This window comes from Cnephaeus nilssonii, assembly GCF_951640355.1.
Source record: "Cnephaeus nilssonii genome assembly, chromosome: 1".
Lineage (NCBI taxonomy): Eukaryota > Metazoa > Chordata > Mammalia > Chiroptera > Vespertilionidae > Cnephaeus > Cnephaeus nilssonii.
In genome coordinates this window covers 1,873,868-1,894,369 of record NC_137072.1, presented here as the reverse complement: position 1 = coordinate 1,894,369, position 20,502 = coordinate 1,873,868, and the positions used below count along the sequence as shown (strand labels likewise).

At 46.8% G+C, this 20,502-nt stretch overlaps 1 protein-coding gene across 3 annotated transcripts in view; it reads left to right on the top strand.

Annotated features, from left to right (window-relative positions):
* Positions 1 to 20,502, top strand: part of ARIH1 (ariadne RBR E3 ubiquitin protein ligase 1) — a 175,759-nt gene that overhangs the window by 53,493 nt on the left and 101,764 nt on the right. For 2 of the 3 annotated variants that reach the window (XM_079788686.1, XM_079788688.1), the window contains exon 2: positions 17,880 to 17,947. The exons of the other annotated variant lie outside the window; for it this stretch is intronic. In XM_079788686.1, the coding sequence (XP_079644812.1) occupies positions 17,880 to 17,947 (68 nt within the window). The remainder of the gene's footprint in view (positions 1 to 17,879; positions 17,948 to 20,502) is intronic. 3 annotated transcript variants of the gene reach the window in all.

Genomic DNA, 20,502 nt, shown 5'->3' with positions numbered 1-20,502 from the left:
TGTTGAACCTCAGAGGGAAGGCAGAGGAGGGTGGGTGGGAAGAGATCAACCAGTGAACTTGTATGCATATGTGTATAACCCGTGGACATAGATAATGGGGTGGTGACTGGGGGGCTGGGGAGGACCGGAGCAGGCTGGAAGAGTTTAATGGGGGGAACAAGGAGGATCTATGTAATACTTTCAACAGTAAAGATTAAATGCAAAGAAACGCCCCTCCCCCATATTCTGATATGGCTTGGGGTGTGTTCTGCACATCAGTTTTTTAAAAGCTCCTCAGATGATTCTAATATGCTACCAAAGTTAATAAATACTTGATCAAAGGATTAGAGAATGATAGTGCATTATACTATCATTCTCTCTGCAGATGGCATAATCAGACCCATTTAAAAAAAATGCAGAACCAGAACTTTCTATGCTGACACTGTTTCTGTATCCCTGGAATGTAATATTCTTCAAATTACTAAAATATTATACTTATATATTCATATGGAATTTCACACATATACTTTACTTTTCAGAGCCCTCTTAATGGGGAAACAAAGAATAGTAGTTCCCATTTCCGGCTGCATATGTCTATTATTTGGGGAACTTTAGGTAAAAACTTTGGGTAAAAAATACAGATATCTGTGTCCCACCCTAAACAACAGGAGATTCTAAAATGTAGCTAGAATGGGGAACCATTATTTTATTTTATTTTATTTCTTTATTGATTAAGGTGTCACATATTTGTCCTCATCCCCCCATTCCCATCCCCCACCCCACCCCCCTGTTGTCCTTAACCATTGGTTAGGCTTGTATGCATGCACACAGTCCTTTGGTTGATCTCTTTCCCCTACCCCCACCCTCCCCAACCCTCCTCCTGAGGCCCGACAGTCGGATCGATGCCTCCTTGTTTCTGGGTCTGTTCTTGTTCATCAGTCTATGTTGTTCATCATTTCCCCTAGATGAGTGAGATCTTGTGTTACTAGAAATATACTTATAAGAACCGAATGTGAGACGAGCAATAATAGTTATGCTGACAGGCAAATGAATCAGTGTGTAGTGAGTTTCTTTCTGGACCAACAGTTCTTTTGAGACCCAATTTCAATGTCCACCAGTTCCTTATGTGTACATGTCGGCACTGACTTTTCAGCTCTGGATGGTGGCCAAATGGTGGTAATGCAGGTCCGACTCCCTCTGGTTTGGCCTCGCCCGGACCCAGGGGCACGGCTTCACCCGGACTCTGGGGCGCGAGGCCTCACCCAGACCTGGGACCCAGCATCACCCGGACCCAGGGGCGCGTGGCCTCACCCGGACCCAGGGGCGCATGGCCTCACCCGGACCCAGGGGCGCGGCCTCACCCGGACCCAGGACCCAGCCTCACCCGGATCCAGGGGTGCATGGCCTCATCCGGACCCGGGATCCAGCTTCACCCGGACCCAGGGACACACGGCCTCACCCGGACCCAGGGGCGCGTGGCCTCGCCCGGACCCGAGACCCAGCTTCACCCGGATCCAGGGGCACATGGCCTCACTCGGGCCCGGAATTCAGCTACACCCGGACCCAGGGGCGCGTGGCCTCACCCGGACCCAGGGGCGCGGCCTCATCCGGATCTGGGACCCAGCCTCACCCGGATCCAGGGGCGCATGGCCTCACCCGGACCTGGGATCCAGCTTCACCCGGACCCAGGGGCGCGTGGCCTCACCCGGACCCAGGGGCGCACGGCCTCACCCGGACCCGGGACCCAGCTTCACCTGGATCCAGGGGTGCGCGGCCTCACCCGGACTTGGGTACACGGCCTCGCCCGGACCCGGGGTTGCGTGGCCTCACCCAGACCCGGGGGCGCACGGCCTCTCCTGGACCCAGGGGCGCGGCCTCACCTGGACCCAGGACCCAGCCTCACACGGGCCCAGGGGCGCGTGGCCTTCCCCGGACCCAGGGGCGCATGGCCTCACCCGGACCCAGGGGCACGCAGCCTCGCCCGGACCCGGGACAGGGGAACCATTATTTTAGAGCTTATAACTAAAGAAGATTTGAGATTATAGCTTTATTGTCCTAAAAGTTAAATGTACAGCTGCCAGTATTAGTTTTCTAATTATAGTTATTTTGCTCATTAACTTTTTGTTTGGATTGTTTATAGCTTTAAAAAATGAGGAATATCAATAAAAAAAGAGAATTGGCTTTTCACTAAACTAATTATGAATTTTTGTAGCATATATAGGTGGATTTCTCTCCTTTCACTGGTTCCCAAACTAATTTAATTAAATCAGAATCTTTGAGGGTGGTGGGGCAGCACATATTTTGATGAACTTGTCTAATATTCAATTTCTATTGACCTATTTTATCTTGGGTCACGTCTCTTAACCTCTCTAACCTCATCTGTAAAATGTAACTAGTGCCAAGCTTGCATTAAGTATTGATGTCAGGATTAAATTAAATATATGTAAAGTGTCTGGCATTAAATAACTTCACATCTGTGTTCATTGTACTTTTGACAGAACTCCATTATAGGTACTACAGTGCAGGTTGGATTACTTTTATAATTTAGTATTTTAAATTTATATTTTAATTTATATTCAATATAAAATTTATACTTTTGGATCTATACTTCCATGAATTTTGACAAATGTCTAGAGTTGTATATCACAATCAGAACAGTTCCATCATCACCTCCTATATAATTCCCTCTTTGTACTTGGTTTGCTTAAACGCATGGTCGGCAAACTGCGGCTCCCGAGCCACATGCGGCTCTTTGGCCCCTTGAGTGTGGCTCTTCCACAAAATACCACGGCCTGGGCGAGTCTATTTTGAAGAAGTGGCGTTAGAGGAAGTTTAAGTTTAAAAAATTTGGCTCTCAAAAGAAATTTCAATTGTCGTACTGTTGATATTTGGCTCTGTTGACTAATGATTTTGCCGACCACTGACTTAAACCATCCCCCACCATTAATCCCTGGAAACCAGACATCTGTATACCATTCCTATAGTTTGCCTTTTTCACCATGTCACATAATGGAATCATACAATATGTAGCCTTTTGAGTCTGGCTGCTTTCACTGAAAATTTGCATTTGAGATTATTTTTATTGTATATATCAACTACAGGCCCAGTGCATGAAATTAATGCACGGGTAGGTTACCTAGGCCTGGCCAGCAATCAGGGCCAATCAGATTTCCCACCTCCTCCTTCCCTCGCTCCCTCAGCACCCCGCCGCACCACTGGTCGCCTGCCATGTTCCACGCCATCCCCTGGTGGTCAGCGCACGTCATAGCAAGCACTTGAACTCCCGATCTCCTAGTCAAATTCCCAAGGGGACACTTTGCATATTAGCCATACACACACACACACACACACACACACACACACACACACACACACACATTTATTTATAGACTAGAGGCCCAATGCATGAAATTCGTGCGCGGATAGGGTCCCTAGCAGCAGCCGGCTGTGGCCTCCCTTCCCCTGGCGATTGCCTGCAGCTGGCCGGGGCCTCCCTTCCTGTGGTTGGCTGGCTGGCCTCGCCCCCTGATCAAACTCCTGGTTGAGGGGACAATTTGCATATTAGGCTTTCATTATATAGGATAGTTCTTTTTGTTGCTGAGTAGTATTCCATTGTGGGGATATGTACCACAGTTTGTTTTGTTTCCGATTTTTGTCAAGTACAAATAAAGCTGTTAACAGTCTCTTACAGGTGTTCGTATGAACGTAAGTTTTCATTTCACTTGGGTCAGTAACAGTGAGATATTAGAATTGTATTAAGTATATGTTTAACTGTAAGAAACTGCTAAACCTTTTCTTATTGGCTGTACTCTTGCATTATCACCAGTAGTATATGAGAGAGTTCCAGTCACACCACATATTCTGTAGCACTTGGGATTGTCAGATTGTCCCCCACCCCCAACACACACTCTAATAGGCATGTAATGGTACCATTATTCTTTCAATTTTGTGTCTTGAATAACTAATGATCTTGAGCATCTTTTCATATATTTTTTATGCCTCTGCATAGATTTTCTTTTGTGAGGTATCTTTTTAAATCATTTGCTTATTTTTTAAATTGAGTTGTTTTCTTCTATTTAGGTTTCAAGATATGTTTTAAAAATATATATTCCAGCCCAGTCCAGCTCAGTCGCTGAGCATGGACCTAGGAACCAGGGGGTCATGGTTCCATTTTCGTCAGGGCACATGCCCAGGTTGTGGGCTCAATCCCCAGTAGGGGCTGTGCAGGAAGCAGCCAATCAATGATTCTCTCTGATCATTGATGTTTCTCTCTCCCTCTCCCTTACTCTCTAAAATCAATAAATACATATATATATCACACACACACACACACACACACACACACACACACACACACACACACTAGAGGCCCAGTGCACGAAACTCGTGCATGGGTGCAGTCCCTAGGCCTGGTGGTGATTGAAACGGGAGCTTCTGGCGTGGAAGGGCAGGTTCTAGCTGACCTCTGGGCCCCATGGTGCCCGCGCACCCCCCCCCCCCCTTCCATCTGAGTCACAGTTCCCGAGTCCCCACGCAGAGATGTGAGTGCGGCTGGACGCAGTGGGCCGGGGCGCAGTGTGGGCCTCTGGGCTGCCCAGCGGTGCTGCATGGAAGCCAGGCAGGCAGTGCGCTCTCTCCTGGCCAGCTGTCCTTGCAGACCGGCTCCTGTGCGAAACCACAGGGAGCCCAACCGGCCCCTGCGGTCCCAGTGGCTGTGGCCCGGCTCACCCAGAAGAGGCTGCACGGGTGCAGGGCATGATCCCTGGCATCCTGGGTGAGTGTGACAGGGGGAGTGAGAGGGAGCTCTGTGGACATCCTGCATTCTCACCACACCTTCCTTTTTTTTTTTTTTTTTTGAAGAGATTTTGTTGTTGTTGTTGTTGTTCCTTAAATGATTGGTAGACTCTACCAGTGAAACCATTTGGGTCTTGAGTTTTCATTGTGGAAAGGTTGTAAAACTACACATTTGATTTGTTTTATAGATATAGGAATATTCGTTTATCAGTTTCTTTTCAGTGAATTTTAATGGTGTCTTTAAGGAAATTGGTTTGTTTCATCTAAATTGTGAATTAATGAGCATAAAGTTGTAAGTAAGTATTTTCTTATTCTTTTAATGTCTGTAGGGTCTGTATTGATATTTCCCTCTTTCATTTTTTAATATTAGTCATTTGTGTTGTTTTTTTATCTTGGTTAGTCTTTGCTAGAATTCTATTGATTACAATACTGGTTTTTAGTTTTATTGACTTGTTTCTCTTTTCAGTTTTGTTGAGTTCTCTTTATTATTTCTTTTCTTCTGCTTGCTGTAGGTTTAGATTATTGCCCTTTTTAAAAAGCATTTGTGACGTTTCTTTTTTTAACCATTTAATGCAATAAATTACTCCCTAGTGTTAGCTACATCTCACAAATTTTGATGTGTTGCACTTCAATATGTTTTCTAATTGCCTTCAAGACTTCCTTCTCAACTACTTTGGATTATTTTAAGATGATTTAATTTCCAAATTGTCTTGACCATTGGTTTACTAAGAGAGTAGTGTTGAAATTCCAAGTATTATTGTGGGTTTGTCTATTTTTCTTTCATTTTTATCAGTTTTTGCTTTACTATTAGGCTTTGTTGTTAGATACATACATTTAAGATTGTTATATTTTCTTGGTGAAAGGACCTTTTTAATCTCTGTATATTATTACACTAGTAGCCCGTTTGCACGAAGATTCGTGCAATAGACCTTCATTCACCTGGCTGCCTGCACCAGTTTTCTGCCGGCACCAGGGACCCAGGCCTTGGCTGTGGCCACCGCCTTCTGCCTTTTTCAGGGTCGGGGCTTGGCCCCGGGCGGTGGCCTTGGGCTCCACGGCACCCAACATCCTTGCTAAGGATCGCAGGAGCCGACCCCAGTGGTTTCCTGCGATCCCTGCAGGCTGCCCACTGGTGCCCAAGGCCGGGAAAGCCTCCGCCCCAGGCTTTCCTGGCCTTGGGCTCGATGCACCCAGCGTCCCTGCTACCGATCACAGGAGCCGACCCCCAGTGGTTTCCTGCGATCGGTGCAGGCTCCCCGCTGGTGCCCAAGGCCCGGAAAGCCTCGGCCCCAGGCACCCCCGGGAGCGGCGGCATGGGTCCGGCCACGCCCCCCGGGTGCCCATCGCCCCAGGCACCCCCGGGAGCGGCTGAATGGGCCCCGCTACGCCCCCCGGGGTGCCGATGGGCCCGGCCACGCCCCCTGGGGTGCCCATCGCCCCAGGCACCCTGGGGAGCGGCGGCATGGGCCCGGCCACGCCCCCCGGGTGCCGATGGGCCCGGCCACGCCCCCCGGGGTGCCGATTGCCCCAGGCACCCCCGGGAGCGTCGGCATGGGTCCGGCCACGCCCCCCGGGTGCCGATGGGCCCGGCCACGCCCCCCGGGTGCCGATGGGCCCGGCCACGCCCCCCGGGGTGCCGATTGCCCCAGGCACCCCTGGGAGCAGCGGCATGGGCCCGGCCACTGGGCACCGCCATCTTGATATTCTCAACAGCGGATATGCCACCCGGAGTCCCGCCGCCAGCCTCCTGCCGGCCCAATCGTGGGCACAGCGGAGGTGCGGTCAATTTGCATGTTTCTCTATTATAAGGTAAGATTGAAAAATCGGTTGTTATGGACAACATCCAGTTTTGCCTTCTTGAAAACAAAACAAAACACTGTCTTATTTAACAGCATTTCATTTCTTTTTTTTAAATTGAGGTATACTTGACATACACCATTACTTTCAGGTGTACAACATAATGATTTGATATTTATATATCAATCTGTCTTTTAAACTTTTTTTTACTATTTACATTTAATGTAATTGGATTTAGGCCTTATAATTATTTTTCTCTGCCTTTTCTTCTTTTGTTTTGTTTGTTTGTTAATTTTCATCCCAGGATTTTTTTCCAAAGATTTTTAGAGAAAGTGGAAGGGAGAGGGAGAGGGAGAGGGAGAGGGAGGGAGGGAGAGAGAGATAGGAAGAGGGAGAGGGAGAGAGAAACAATGTGAGAGAGAGGTGTTGATTGGTTGCCTCCCACACATGCCTCTACTGAGGCCTGGGATCAAAACTGCAACCCAGGCATGTGCCCTTGACCAGGAATTGAACCCATGACCCATTGGTGCAAGGACTGACACTCTAACCACTGAGTCACACCAAGACAGTCCTTTCTTTTGGATTATAATAAAAATATTTGTCATCTCATTCTACTTAAAGTTAGTATTTTACCACTCCGAGTAAAACATAGAAGCTTTACAACTATATAAATGATTTTTCTCCCAATCCCTTTATATTATAGTAGCCATCTTTATATTATACTAGAGGCCCAGTGCATGAAATTCGTGTGTCCCTCAGCCCAGCCTGCACCCTCTCCCATATGGGACATCCCTCTCACAATCCAGGACTGCTGGCTCCCAACTGCTCGCCTGCCTGCCTTCCTGATTGCCCCAACGGCTTCTGCCTGCCAGCCTGATCACCCCCTAACCACTCCCCTGCCAGCCCGATCGATGCCTAACTGCCCTCTCTGGTCACCCCTAACTGCCCTCCCGTGCAGGCCTGGTCTCCCCCCCCCATCTGCTCTCCCCTGTAGGCCTGGGTCCCCCCCATCTGCCCTTCCCTGCAGGTCCGGTCATCCCCAACTTCCCTCCTCTGCTGGCCTGGTCACCCCTAACTGCCCTCCCCTGCAGGCTTGATCGCCCCCAGCTGTTCTCCCTTGCAGGCCTAGTCCCTCCCAACTGCCCTCCCCTGCTGGCCTGATCATCCACAACTGCCCTCCCCTGCTGGCCATCTTGTGGCGGCCATCTTGTGTCTACATGGGGGCAGCCATCTTGTGTGTTGGAGTGACAGTTAATTTGCATATTACTCTTTTATTAGATAGGATAGAGGCCTGGTGCACGGGTGGGGGTCAGCTGGTTTGCCCTGAAGGGTGTCCCGGATCAGGGTGGGGTTCCCTTGGGGCGTGGGGTGGCCTGGGTGAGGGGCCTGTGGTGTTTTGCAGGCTTGCCACGCCCCCCGGGGACCCAAGCGGAGGCCCTGGTATCTGGGATTTATTTATCTTCTACAATTGAAACTTTGTAGCCTGGAGTGGAGGCCTAGGCAGGCCAGGGTGTGCTGAAAGCTTGGCTTCCTCCATCGTCGGGGGCAACTCAAGCCTCCTGCTCTCTCCAGCTCTGTGGCTGCCGCCATTTTTGTTGGGATTTATTTATCTTCTATAATTGAAACTTTGTAGCCTTTGGCAGAGGCCAAGGCAGGCCAGGGCAGGCGGAAAGCTTGGCTTCCTCCATTTCCGGGGAAACCCAAGCCTCCTCCTCTCTTTGTGGCCGCAGCCATCTTGGTTTGGTTAATTTGCATACTTGCTCCTGATTGGTTGGTGGGCGTGGCTTGTGGGTGTAGTGGAGTGGTGGTTAATTTGCATATTACTCTTTTATTACATAGGATGTTGAATCTATGTATGTTTAACCATTCCTCTTGCCATGACATGCTATAATTTTTGGTTTTAGCAGTTTTCTATATGTTTTTAAGACTTAAGAGGAGAAAAATAGTGTATAATATTTACCCATTTGTTCTATTGTTCTTCCTTCTTTCCTGAATATCCAAGTTTTTCTCTGGTATCATTTCTCTTCTATCTACAGAACTTTTTAAAGTATTTTCTTTAGAGCAGGTCTACTGGCAATGAGCTCTTCTAGTTTTCTTTTGTCTGAGAATATATTTGTCTTCATTCCTCTATTTGCACTGACTATAGAATTCCAGGCTGACAGGTATTTTATCACACAGTGTCCTGAGAAACTATTCTTTAAAAAATATTTTTTTTTCTATTGTTAGGATTGGATAATTTCTATTGATATATCTCTTAAGTTCACTGACTCCTTTGGCATCTCCTTTTTACTATTGAGTCCATTTAATGAACTTCTGTGTTTTTTAGTTCTAAAATTTCTATTTGGATTTTTTTAAAGAAATTTTTCTTATTTTTAAATCCTCACTGGACGATATTTTTCCATTGATTTTTAGAGAGAGTTGCAGAGAGAGGGAAAGACAGAGAAATATTGATGTGAGAGAGACATATTGATTGGTTGCCTCCTGCATTAGCCAGTACCAGAGCCTGCAACCAAGGTACGTGCCCTTGACCGGAATTGAATCCAGGACCCTTTTGTCTGCAGGCCTATGCTCTATCCACTGAGCCAAACCGACTAAGTCTAGAATTTTTTTTCTTTCCTAACAGCTGGGTCATCTAGGGGTTAGCATATATTGTCATCTCCCTTGGTCAGATTTGTCGTTCTTGCTATGTCTGATAATTTGGGATTCTGTCTTGGACATTTTGAATATTATGTTGTAAAATTCTCTATCCTGTTGAAATCCTTTTGAGAATGGTGAGGATTTTTAAATTGCTTTTAGTAAACAATCTAATCCATTGAGGTTATAAGTTCAAGTTCTTTCTCACTTTATATAGGCAGTGGTTCCATTATCTGTTCAGTTTCAAAGCCTTTGTTATGTTGAATTTGCCCCTTCCATTCCCATTTAGGTTGTCTAGGACTTAGGCCAGTGATGATGAACCTATGACACGCGTGTCAGCACTGACACACATAGCCATTTCTTTTTTTTTTTTAATTTATTGATTTTTAACAGAGAGGAAGAGAGAGGGGTAGAGAGCTAGAAACATCGATGAGAGAGAAACATCGACCAGCTGCCTCCTGCACGCCCCCTACTGGGGATGTGCCCGCAACCAATGTACATGCCCTCGACCGGAATCGAACCCGGGACCTTCCAGTCCACAGACCGACGCTCTATCCACTGAGCCAAACCGGTTTCGGCGACGCGTAGCCATTTCTGATGACACGCAGCCGCATGCCGAGGATGAAACATTTGCTGCTCCTGAGGAGGAAACATTTGCTACTAGAGTCTTGGAGTTAGTTTTTTCCTCAAAGTGACACACTACCCGAGTTATGCTCAGTTTTTTGGGAAGTTTGACACACCAAGCTCCAAAGGTTGCCCATCACTGACTGAGGCAGTGATTCATGTCATAGTTCTGTTCCGAAAGCCTCTCTTGTATTTCTTCGGCTGGTTTTGACACATGTACAACTTACAGTTACGCTCAGAACTTGGTTCAAATACAGAATTAGAGATCTGCTTCTCTGTTTCCCTCAGTGATTTTCCCTGAACTCTTTGGCTCCAGGGGCCCTTTTCTTTATTCCTAGAGCCAGAAACATGGAATTCTCTCTGTTTTAGTTTCCTGCCTGTCATATCGGGGTGAAGTGGGAAGAGAAAAAAAGAAAATAATGGATGCCTCTACACTCTTCTTTTCACAACAGGGACCCTCTTTCTGATTTCTATATTCAGAGCAATGTTTTCTCTTTTGGTTTTCAATGCTCACTCTGCAGCTGGGTAGTTTGATGGCTGGTCTGGCTTCAGTATGGGGGATGGGAGAGGAGGACAAGAGAAAGGAAAAAACGTATTCTCCCACATTTTCCAGGAGCCTTTTGCCGTTGTCTTCTGGATGTATCCTATCTAATAAAAGGTCAATATGCAAGTTAACTGTCACTCCGTCACAAAGATGGCTGCGCCCATAGCCACAAGATGTCCGTGCCCAGTCCTCTCAGCCCTGCCAGAGTCCCCCAGTCCCGGGGGGTGGAGGTGGGGGCGGCCGCTGAGAGCGGGCAGTGTGAGCGGCCTGGCAGAATGCTTGCTTCGTTGCTGTGGCGATGAGGCAAGCATTCCACCCTGGCCGCGGAGGGCCTCTGGGCAGCGGGCACGGAGTGGCCCAGGTGGGGGTAGAGAACGCTTATGTGGTCACCCTGGCAGCAAGGCAAGCGTTCCTGGCCCGGCCTCGGATGGGCCTCTGGGCAGTGGGCATGGAGCAGCCAGGCCCAGCAGAGAGCTACGGGAGCATGTATTCGTGCACAGAGCTACTAGTATACTGTATACACACACACACACACACACCTCTGAGTTTTTACTGATCATGCCTGTTACAGTTTCCCTGTTTGGCCCACCCTTGGGTCAAAGCCAAGAAATAAATGGGAAAACAAAACAAAGCAGGATACTTACCACTACCTTATTAGTTCTTCATTTACTTCCCTCTCCGATCTGCTTGCTGTTATTTAGTTTTCAAAGTACTTTGATAGATGTATTTTGTCCAGAGTTTTTCATTATAATCAGTGGAAGAAAGGGACACTAACGTGAGTTTATTGCCCTATTCCATCTTGGCCAGGATCAAGAAGTCAGATTGTCACATTTCTAAGAAAAAGCTGGTAGTGTCTGTCAATGGTTAGAACGTTGTCCTGTTCATGGAAGGGTGGTTTGTGGGTTGGATTTCCGGTCAAGAGCATGTACCTGGGTTGAATGTTAGATCCCAGGGGACTGATAGGGAGTGTTTGCAGGGGACAACCAATTGATGTGTGTCTCACATCGATGTTTCTCCCTCCCCTCCCCTTCCTCCCTCTCTTCCACTCTTTAAAAATCAATGGAAAGCCCTGGTTGGTTTGGCTCAGTGGATTGAACCTCAGGCTACCTATGGATTGAAGGGTCTCGGGTTCAGTTCTGGTCAAGGGCATGTATCTCGGTTGCAGGCTTTTCCCTAGCCTTGGTTGGGGTGTGTGCAGGAGGCAACCAATCAATGTGTCTCTGTCTCTCCCTCTTCCACTCTCTGCAAAAGTCAATAGAAACATATCCTTAGGTGAGGATTTTTCTTTTTTTAAACATTCACATTTCTTTCTTTTTTTATTTATATACTAGAGGCCCGGTGCATGAAATTCATGCATGGGGTGCCGGGGGTTGCGGTCCGGTCCCTCAGCCCTACCTGTATCCTCTCCAATCCGGGAGCCCTCGGGGGATGTCCAACTGCTGGTTTAGGCCCGATCCCACAAGGAGTCCCACAGGGATCGGGCCTAAACCGGCAGTCGGGCATCCCTCTCGCAATCCAGGACCTCTGGCTCCTAACCACTCACCTGCCTGCCTGCCCTAACCATTCTGCCTGCTGGCGTGATCCCACTAACTGCTCTCCCCTGCTGCCCTGATTCCCCTAACTGCCCTCCCCTGCCAGCCTGGTCACCCCTATTAACTTGTTTTCTTTAATCTTATTTCCTTCACACACAGTTGTATTTGACTTTCTTATTGGCTTCTCCCTCGCACACAATTTTTCTCTCTCCTTTATGTAACACTTTTTTTTTACTGTCTCATCGTTTATAAACTTTTCTTTCCTCCTTATTTCCTACTTCTGTTCCATCATCCTTCTTCCCATCTTTCTCCTTCCCTCCCTCCCCTTTTCCTTTCTTCCCACCTTAATTTTTTTCTTCACTTCCTCCCTCGGACAAGCTTTGCTCCCTCCCCCATTTCTTCCTTCTTCCCAATCTATAAAGCTCTACCAGCTCTCCTGTAAAACTTTTCTTCCCTCCCTTTTTCTCTCTCATCCGACCTTTCCCATACATTCTTCTCTACTTACTTCCACTGTTTTAATATCTATCTATCTACCTGCCTAATTATTCACTATCATTTATCTTTTTTCGTTTCTGATTCCTACTTTTAAAATCTGTCCCCAGTACACAACTATACTTGATTTTCATTATAGCTCCTACAGTTTATCCTCTTTCCTTCTTTAACTCTGCTCTCTACTGACTCCTTTATAAAGTTCTTCCCTCCCTTCTTCCCTTTTTCCCCATCCTCCCCCTCCTCACTCTTACTCTTTTTACAGGCTAATTAAAAATTCTGTGCTTTTCGTCCTGTCTTAGTACTGACTGCTTTCCTCTTTGGGACCTGTTTGGGCACTCGGGCTCCTCTCACACCGGCTTTGAGGGGCCAAGCGACAACACAGCTGTGTCTTGTCTACTGTGGCCCATACCTCCCCCCTCCAAGTTGGGGGAGGGTCCATCCCAGGGACCGCTGCGTTATGTGCGCACACACGTGCATTCGTGTGCGCATAAGAATTTTCTCCCTTTGAGTGCCAAAGCGGGGAGGGACGCGGAGGTCTTTCCTGCCCACCCCCACCCCGGCGTGCCTGCTCCCACACCTCAAGTGGCTCTCCGTCCGCTCCCCTCCGGAATTCACAGGTGACGGGCGTGCTTGCGCAGGCACGGCTGGGGCCCAGCTTGTCCTTGGGGGGCGTTCCGCCCAGGATGCGAGCCCCTGTCCGGGTCGGACTGGGCAGATTAATGGATAGATGGCTGGAGAAAGCCGCAGCGGCTTCCCTGTGGTTTGAGGGTCGCCTGTGGTCTCCACGGTGGCGGGGCATGTCCACGCGGCGGGAGGAGGCTTCGAGGTTGTGCGCTTGGGAGGATCGGCTGGTGTCGCCGAGCTGCCCTGTGTGTCTGTGGCAGTGGGATCCCCGTGTTGTTTACCCAGTGGCTTGTCCAGGTCTGGTGCCTTCCCTCGACGTCCACTCTCTGTCGTCACACCCAGGCCCTTCCTTCATGTTGGGTCCACACCCTCTCGATTTGCATGTGCGACCCCTCCCAGGGGTCACCGCCAATGCGCACACCCCCAGGTTGGCATCTGCCGACTGTGCCCCAAGAACCGGCCTTTTGCCTTGCAGGTATCGCCCCTCAGCCCCCCCCCCCCACCTGGGGGGGGTTTGGTGGCGTTCCCAGGCAGAGTGCTCTCGGATGAGGCATGGTGTAGCGGGGGTGTTTGTCGGGCGTGTGCATCCGGGAGAAAAAGAGGACTCCGGTGCCCGGGGCAGGAAAGCGAGCCTCATGCAAGTCCCCTGCTGTGCGCGCAGCCTCCTGCTGGTCTTTAAATATACAAATAGATCATTACTATTAGGACCAATTTGCATATTACCTCTATTATATAGAAGATTGATTTCAGAGAGGAACGAGAGGGAGATAAAAACATCAATGATAGAGAATCATTCATGCCCCCTACTGGGGATGGAGCCTGCAACCCGGCACGTGCCCTTGACCAGAATTGAAACTGGGACCCTCCAGTCCACAGGCCGATGCTCTACCCCAGGGATCCTCAAACTTTTTAAACGGGGCCAGTTCACTGTCCCTTAGACCATTGGAGGGCCGGACTATAGTTTAAAAAAAAAAAAAAACAATGAACAAATTCCTATGCACACTGCACATATCTTACTTTGAAGTAAAAAAAACAAAATGGTAAAAACACCCGGCGGACTGGATAAATGTCCTCGGCGGGACGTAGTTTGAGGACGCCTGCTCTACCCATTGAGCCAAATTGGCTAGGGCGGTGAGGATTTTAAAAAATTTTTAATTAAAGAAAATCAATGGAAAATATATTCTTGAGTAAGGATTAACAACAAAAGTAGAATTTTTTTCAGTCCCTCAGAAACTCCCTTTGCCAATTGATAGGCTTATTGCCCTTATTTTACATATAACTAAATCTAAGTTAGTAACTGTATTTAAATTGTAGGTAAATTCTATTGTGAAAACCTGTTACCAAACTTAGAATTTGTCATTTTTTTAAATGTTGAATCACATTTCTAAGAAAAAGCTGGGCACGTGACAATGTCTAAATATTCTGTGCAAATAAATCCTGTCTAATAAAAGAGTAATATTCAAATTGACCATACCTCTGCTACACCCACAAGGCACACCCACAAGCCAATCAGGAGCGAATATGCAAATAAACCCAACCGAGATGGCTACGGCCACAGAGAGCAGGAGGGAGGCTTTGGTTTCCCTGGCGATAAGAGGAAGCCAAGCTTTCTGCCTGCCCTTGCCAGCCCAGGCCTCTGCTTAAGGCTACAAAGTTTCAATTATAGAAGATAAATAAATCCCAACAGAAATGGCTGCCACCACGAATCGAGCAGAAGTCTTGGCTCCGCTCCAGGCTACAAAGTTTCAATTGTAGAAGATAAATAAATCCCAGATACCAGGGCCTCCACTTGGGTTACCAGGGGACGTGGCCGGCCTGCAGACCACCACAGGCCCCTCACCCAGGCCCCCCCACCCCCCAAGGGAACCCCCACCTTGATCCGGGACACCCTTCAGGGCAAACCAGCTGGCCCCCACCCATGCACCAGGCCTCTATCCTATCTAATAAAAGAGTAATATGCAGATTGACCATCATTCCAACACACAAGATGGATGCCCCCATGTGGACACAAGATGGCCACCACAAGATGGCCAGCAGGGGAGGGCAGTTGGGAGGGACCAGGCCTGCAAGGGAGGGCAGTTGTGGGCGATCAGGTCAGCAGGGGAGGGCAGTTAGGGGTGACCAAGCTGGCAGAGGAGGGAAGTTGGGGGGGTGACCGGGCCTGCAGGGAAGGGCAGTTGGGAGGGACCCAGGCCTGCAGGGGAGGGCAGTTAGAGGCAAACAGGCTGGCAGGGGAGCAGTTAGGCATCAATCAGGCTGGCAGGGGAGGGTTAGGAAGTGATCAGGCTGGCAGGCAGAAGAGGTTAGGGGCAATCAGGAAGGCAGGCAGGCGAGCAGTTGGGAGCCAGCAGTCCTGGATTGTGAGAGGGATGTTCAACTGCCCATTTAGGCCCGATCCCACCAGGATTGGGCCTAAATGTGCAGTCGAACATCCCTTGAGGGGTCCTAGATTGGAGAGGGTGAAGGCTGGGCTGAGGGACACCCCCCCCCCATGCACGAATTTCGTGCACCAGGCCTCTAGTACATTATAATTGAGGATTAGTTAGTAGGTTTCTTTTCACATATTAAATACCTTATAGATTGGCGGTGTCTATCTGAGTGCTGTGTTAAAGAAGCATTTTATGTTTTTATTGATTTTTAAAGAGAAGAAGGGAGTGGGAGAGAGAAACATCCATGAAAAACATTGATAAGCCGCCTCCTGCACGCTCCCTAGTGAGAATCGAGCCTGCAATCCAGGCTTGTGTCCTGACTAGGAATTCAACCGGTGACCTCCTAGTTCATGGGTTAGTTCTCAACCATTGAGCCATACCTGCAGGGCAAAGAAGGATTTTTAATAAAGTCTGGGTCCTAGAAGTAAGGAGTACTAGATAGATTATAATGTAAACTAGAGGCCTCGTGCACAAAATTCATGCACTTGGGGATGGGGGCGTCCCTCAGCCCGGCCTGCACCCTCTTGCAGTCCAGGACTCCTTGGGGGATGTACCAGTGTGCCAAGCGGCAGGTGGCCAGAGAGGAGTCCTAATTGGGGCCAGGCGCTGCTCGCACTCATCCCAACCTGCTGCGCCTGCTGCCGCGGCATCAGGAGAGGCTCCTGACACTTTGGCAGCTGCGCTCACCAGCAATGAGCCTGGCTTCTGGCTGAGTGGCACTCCCCCTGTGGGAGCACACTGACCACCGGGGGCAGCTCCTGCGTTAAGCCTCTACCCCCTGGTGGACAGTGCACATCATAGCAACCGGTTGTTCTGTTCGTTCTGCTGTAATGGTCTTTTAGGCTTTTACTATAATAGGTTAGAGGCCCAGTGCACGAATTAGTGCACCAGTGGGTTCCCTCAGTCTGGCCTGCGGGATCGGGCCAAAACCAGCTCTCTGACATCCCCCCAGGGGTCCCAGATTGTGAGAGGGCACAGGCTAGGTTGAGGGACCCCACCGGTGCATGATCGGGGCCAGGGAAGGACGCAGGAGGTTGGCCGGCCAGGGAGGGACTGCGGGAGGGCTCCAGGGCGTGCCCGGCCGGATTCGCTCAGTCCCAATCGGCTGGACCCCAGCAGCAAGCTAACCTACCGGTTGGAGCATCTGCCCCCTGGTGGTCACTGTACGTTATAGCCAGCGGTTGAGCAACCTTATCATATCATTAGCATATTACACTTTGATTGGGTGAACGACCAACCAGTCGACTGGACCCTTAGCATATTAGGCTTTTATTATATAGGATGTGCCTGGAGTGGTGGGTGGATGGGAGTTACCTCCTTTGCATCTTTTGCTTTTTGGGGGAATAAGTCTATTTTTTCTGTGACAGATGGTATTGTTGAGAATAATGAGTAGAGATGTATTTCATAACATGATTTTTCCCCTTTTATTTTATATCCTTTTTTTCCATTACAATTTATCCTCCCTATGCCCTCCTGCCCCTCCACCCACCTCCTCCCAATCACCACACTGTTGTCTGTGTCCATGAGTTCTTTTTCTTTTTGACTCAATCCTTCCCCCTGCCCCTTTCTCCAGCTGTCAGCCAGCTCTCTATGAGTCTGTCAATATTATGATTTTTATATAGGGTTACTTTTTAACTGAATCAGTACTTAACTAATATTGTAGTACAACTATGGTGAAATAAAAGTAGTTTTATGCACAGAAACCTTTTTTGAAATGCTATTTGATATAATACAATTATATGTGAAATACAAATAAGCAGATTCTGGTATTGTAATTAGCTCTCGTATCTTCAGGCCAGCCAGGCTTTTCTCATCTTTTAGGCCCTATTGCATTTTAAGTCAAAATTCTGTGCCCAGGTAGTAAGCTCACTAGTTTCATGGGAAATGGAAAAATTTGTAAAAGCATTGTGATAGGGCAGTAAAGTTTTTATTTCATGGCATTGGCCTTTTCTTCTGGAAATGAAATACCAACCTATTTTATACTCTATAAATTATTACACAGTACAGATTTTTGTCTTTTTTATTTTCATTAAATGTCTTTGAAGGACTTTCTGATTTAAAATGGTTTATAATCATTTGAACTATTCAGTACATAAGATGTTAGAAATTTTATTGATTAATAGTGTGCTTATGTGGCAGATGTTAACTCTTAATTGCAAAAAATGTTAATTTTCATTAGTGCTTGATTTAATACAATAATCTTTCATTTAATTCCTTTTTGGCTTATTTTGACTAATTTTTTAGAATCCTATAGAAACCTGCCTCATTGGTGTGGCTTACTATTTTTAAATAGTCTTGATCATTTTTTAAGGGGATAAAAAATATCGTAGGAAAGGAAATTTGGGTGGAGTGTTATAAATTCAACCTAAAAATTCACTAAATGTCAATAAAGTGCTATTACCTGAAAATGGACTTTTTTTCCCCCTTTAGAATCCAGCAACTATCACAAGAATACTCCTTAGCCACTTCAATTGGGATAAAGAGAAGCTAATGGAAAGGTAAGGAACTATCATGTCAGCTTTGAACTTACAACTAACACAGAAAACCTATTGAACAGAATTTACAAGAAGCAAGTAAGGAGTTGTATTTATATACCAGTGTGTGAACAAACCAATATGCAAGCAGTATCTGGTTTAATCTCTTATATTCCCCATCCATAATTTTGCAATAAATTTAGTGTTTAAGGGAACTCCGGATGAATGTTTCTTATTTTATTTTGGAGGTGAAGTGGGGGGCTCTGCTTCAGTATCTTCTCCATATATTTCCTTTTTAGTACGGAGAAATAAAAGTAGGTTTTCAAAAATGCATAAGATCTTTAAATTACTTAAAATTTCTTGCCCATAAACCTTTAAATCCATGTTAGGCATATTAATGACATTTATTCAGTAAAAAGAAAATAAAGAAGTTGCTCTTGGTATCCTGGCCACCAAAATGGCTAATTGAACTGATTTTCTGATTTCAATGCAAGATTATATTCCATAGGAGATTTAAAAAGTATTTTCTCTCAGAAAATGTTTCTAGTTCTAAAAGGGACTGGAGAATGACAATACTGATGCCATTCTCAGTCTTTCTCTCTTCCTTAGATCGGACATTTGGAGCACTTATTTTCTCAGCTTTTATTCTCAGTCTACAATTAGCAATCCTAATTTTAATAAAAAATTACAACTAGTTATTGGGAACTGAGAACCCAAATATTGTGAAAAATAAATAAATAAAATATTTCCCCTTTGATTTGAAAATTGAAAGCACTTTTTAAAACACATTAGATAATACCAAGAATATTACATGATTTCTCACACCTTGTACCCAACTATAATTTAATAGTGACAATAATACCTGTCAGTTATTGAACCCTCTGTGCCAAACATTATTTCATTTTATCATCTTGATAGCTTTATGGGCTAAAAAACTATTATACTTAATTGATGCAGAAACTAAGACTTAGAGTTTAATAATATATTTTCTTCAGTTTTGTAACACAAGGAGTTAGCACTCAGACTCAGGTTTGTTGGAGTCCTATGCTTATGTTCTTAAACACAAATTTTACATCTTTCCCACGATTCATGAAGAATGAAATGCTCCTTGACTAGTTTTTTCTTGTTATTTTTCTGTTTGTTTTTGTTCCCCCATGCATCTCACCATCTTTTTTAAGTCAGTGATATTTCTTAAATTGGTAACATTTATTTTCAGGCTTGTTTTATGGCACCTTTATTAGGAAAAGGAGTTTTCTTGTTTATATCTGATATGCTTTTAGTGAACTAGACTTATTTACAGTTTGTTTATTATTAATGCATTTTTCCAAATAAGTAGTATTTTTTAAATCAATATGTACTGTTTTTGTCTCATTTAATGAGTATCCTGAGTTGTCTAATATTACCACTGTCACATTTCATTTTATGACTAGAGGCCCGGTGCATGAAATTCATGCATGGGTGGGGTCCCTCTGGGTGGCCTGCAGGGATCGGGCCGAAACCCGCAGTGCAATGCCACCTGCAGCTTCTACCTGCTGCTGCTCCTGCTCATCCTGTCCCCACTTTGCCTGCCGCGGGCTTGCGCCCAATCAATCTCGACCAGGAGAGGCTTGCATTGCCGCAGCAGCGCTCGCCAGCCATGAGCCCTACATCTGGCACCCCTCCCCCCCCCCCCCCAAGGGGAGTAGCCTGCGGGATCGGGCTGAAACCGGCTCTTCAACGGCCCCCAAGGGGTGCCAGATTGCGAGAGGGCACAGGCCAGGCTGAGGGAGAGACCCCACCGGTGCACCATCAGGCCGGGGAGGGCTCCAGGGCATGTCCGGCTCATCTCGTTCAGTCCCGATCTGCCGGACCCCAGCAGCAAGCTAACCTACCGGTTGGAGCATCTGCCCCCTGGTGGTCAGTGCACATCATAGCAAGTGTTTGGGCAGCCTTAGCATATCATTAGCATATTATGCTTTGGTTGTTCGGTTGTACTGCCATTCAGTCTATTTGCATAGCACTCTTTTATTATATAGGATTACTACTGCCTTAGTAAGTTGTGCTTTATATTTACCATGTCTTTGGTTATTTTGTTGCCTTGATCAAGTTTTCACCCTCTCCCCCTACCCCAAATAATTTTAAAGTTATATATTTTATTTTCAGTAGCCATCCTTAAAATTTGTATATGCATACTTAAAACTATAAGTATGGCCTTGGTTGGTGTGGTTCAGTGGTAAGAGCATTAGTTCTTCCACTGCTAGGGTCACCCATTAGATCCCTGGCCCCAGGACATGTGCGAAAAGCAAAGAAACGGAAGCAAATAATTAATCTCTCTGCTGATCTCTCTAGCTAGTGCTCCTGCTCCCTCTCCCCCTCCACCCTACTCCCTTCTCCTGAACCCTCCCCCATTCAACACCCTCTCCCTCCCTTCCACTCTGTCTAAAATAAGTGGAAACAAATATCCTCTGTTGAAGATTAACAAAAAACACACCCAAGCCTATTAAGTTTGTTTTAATTACAGTATTTATATCCATGCCTTGCACAAGATAAAAATTGTAGCATACTTTTCTTCTCTGTCCTTTCCTTTTCTCCTCTCAGCT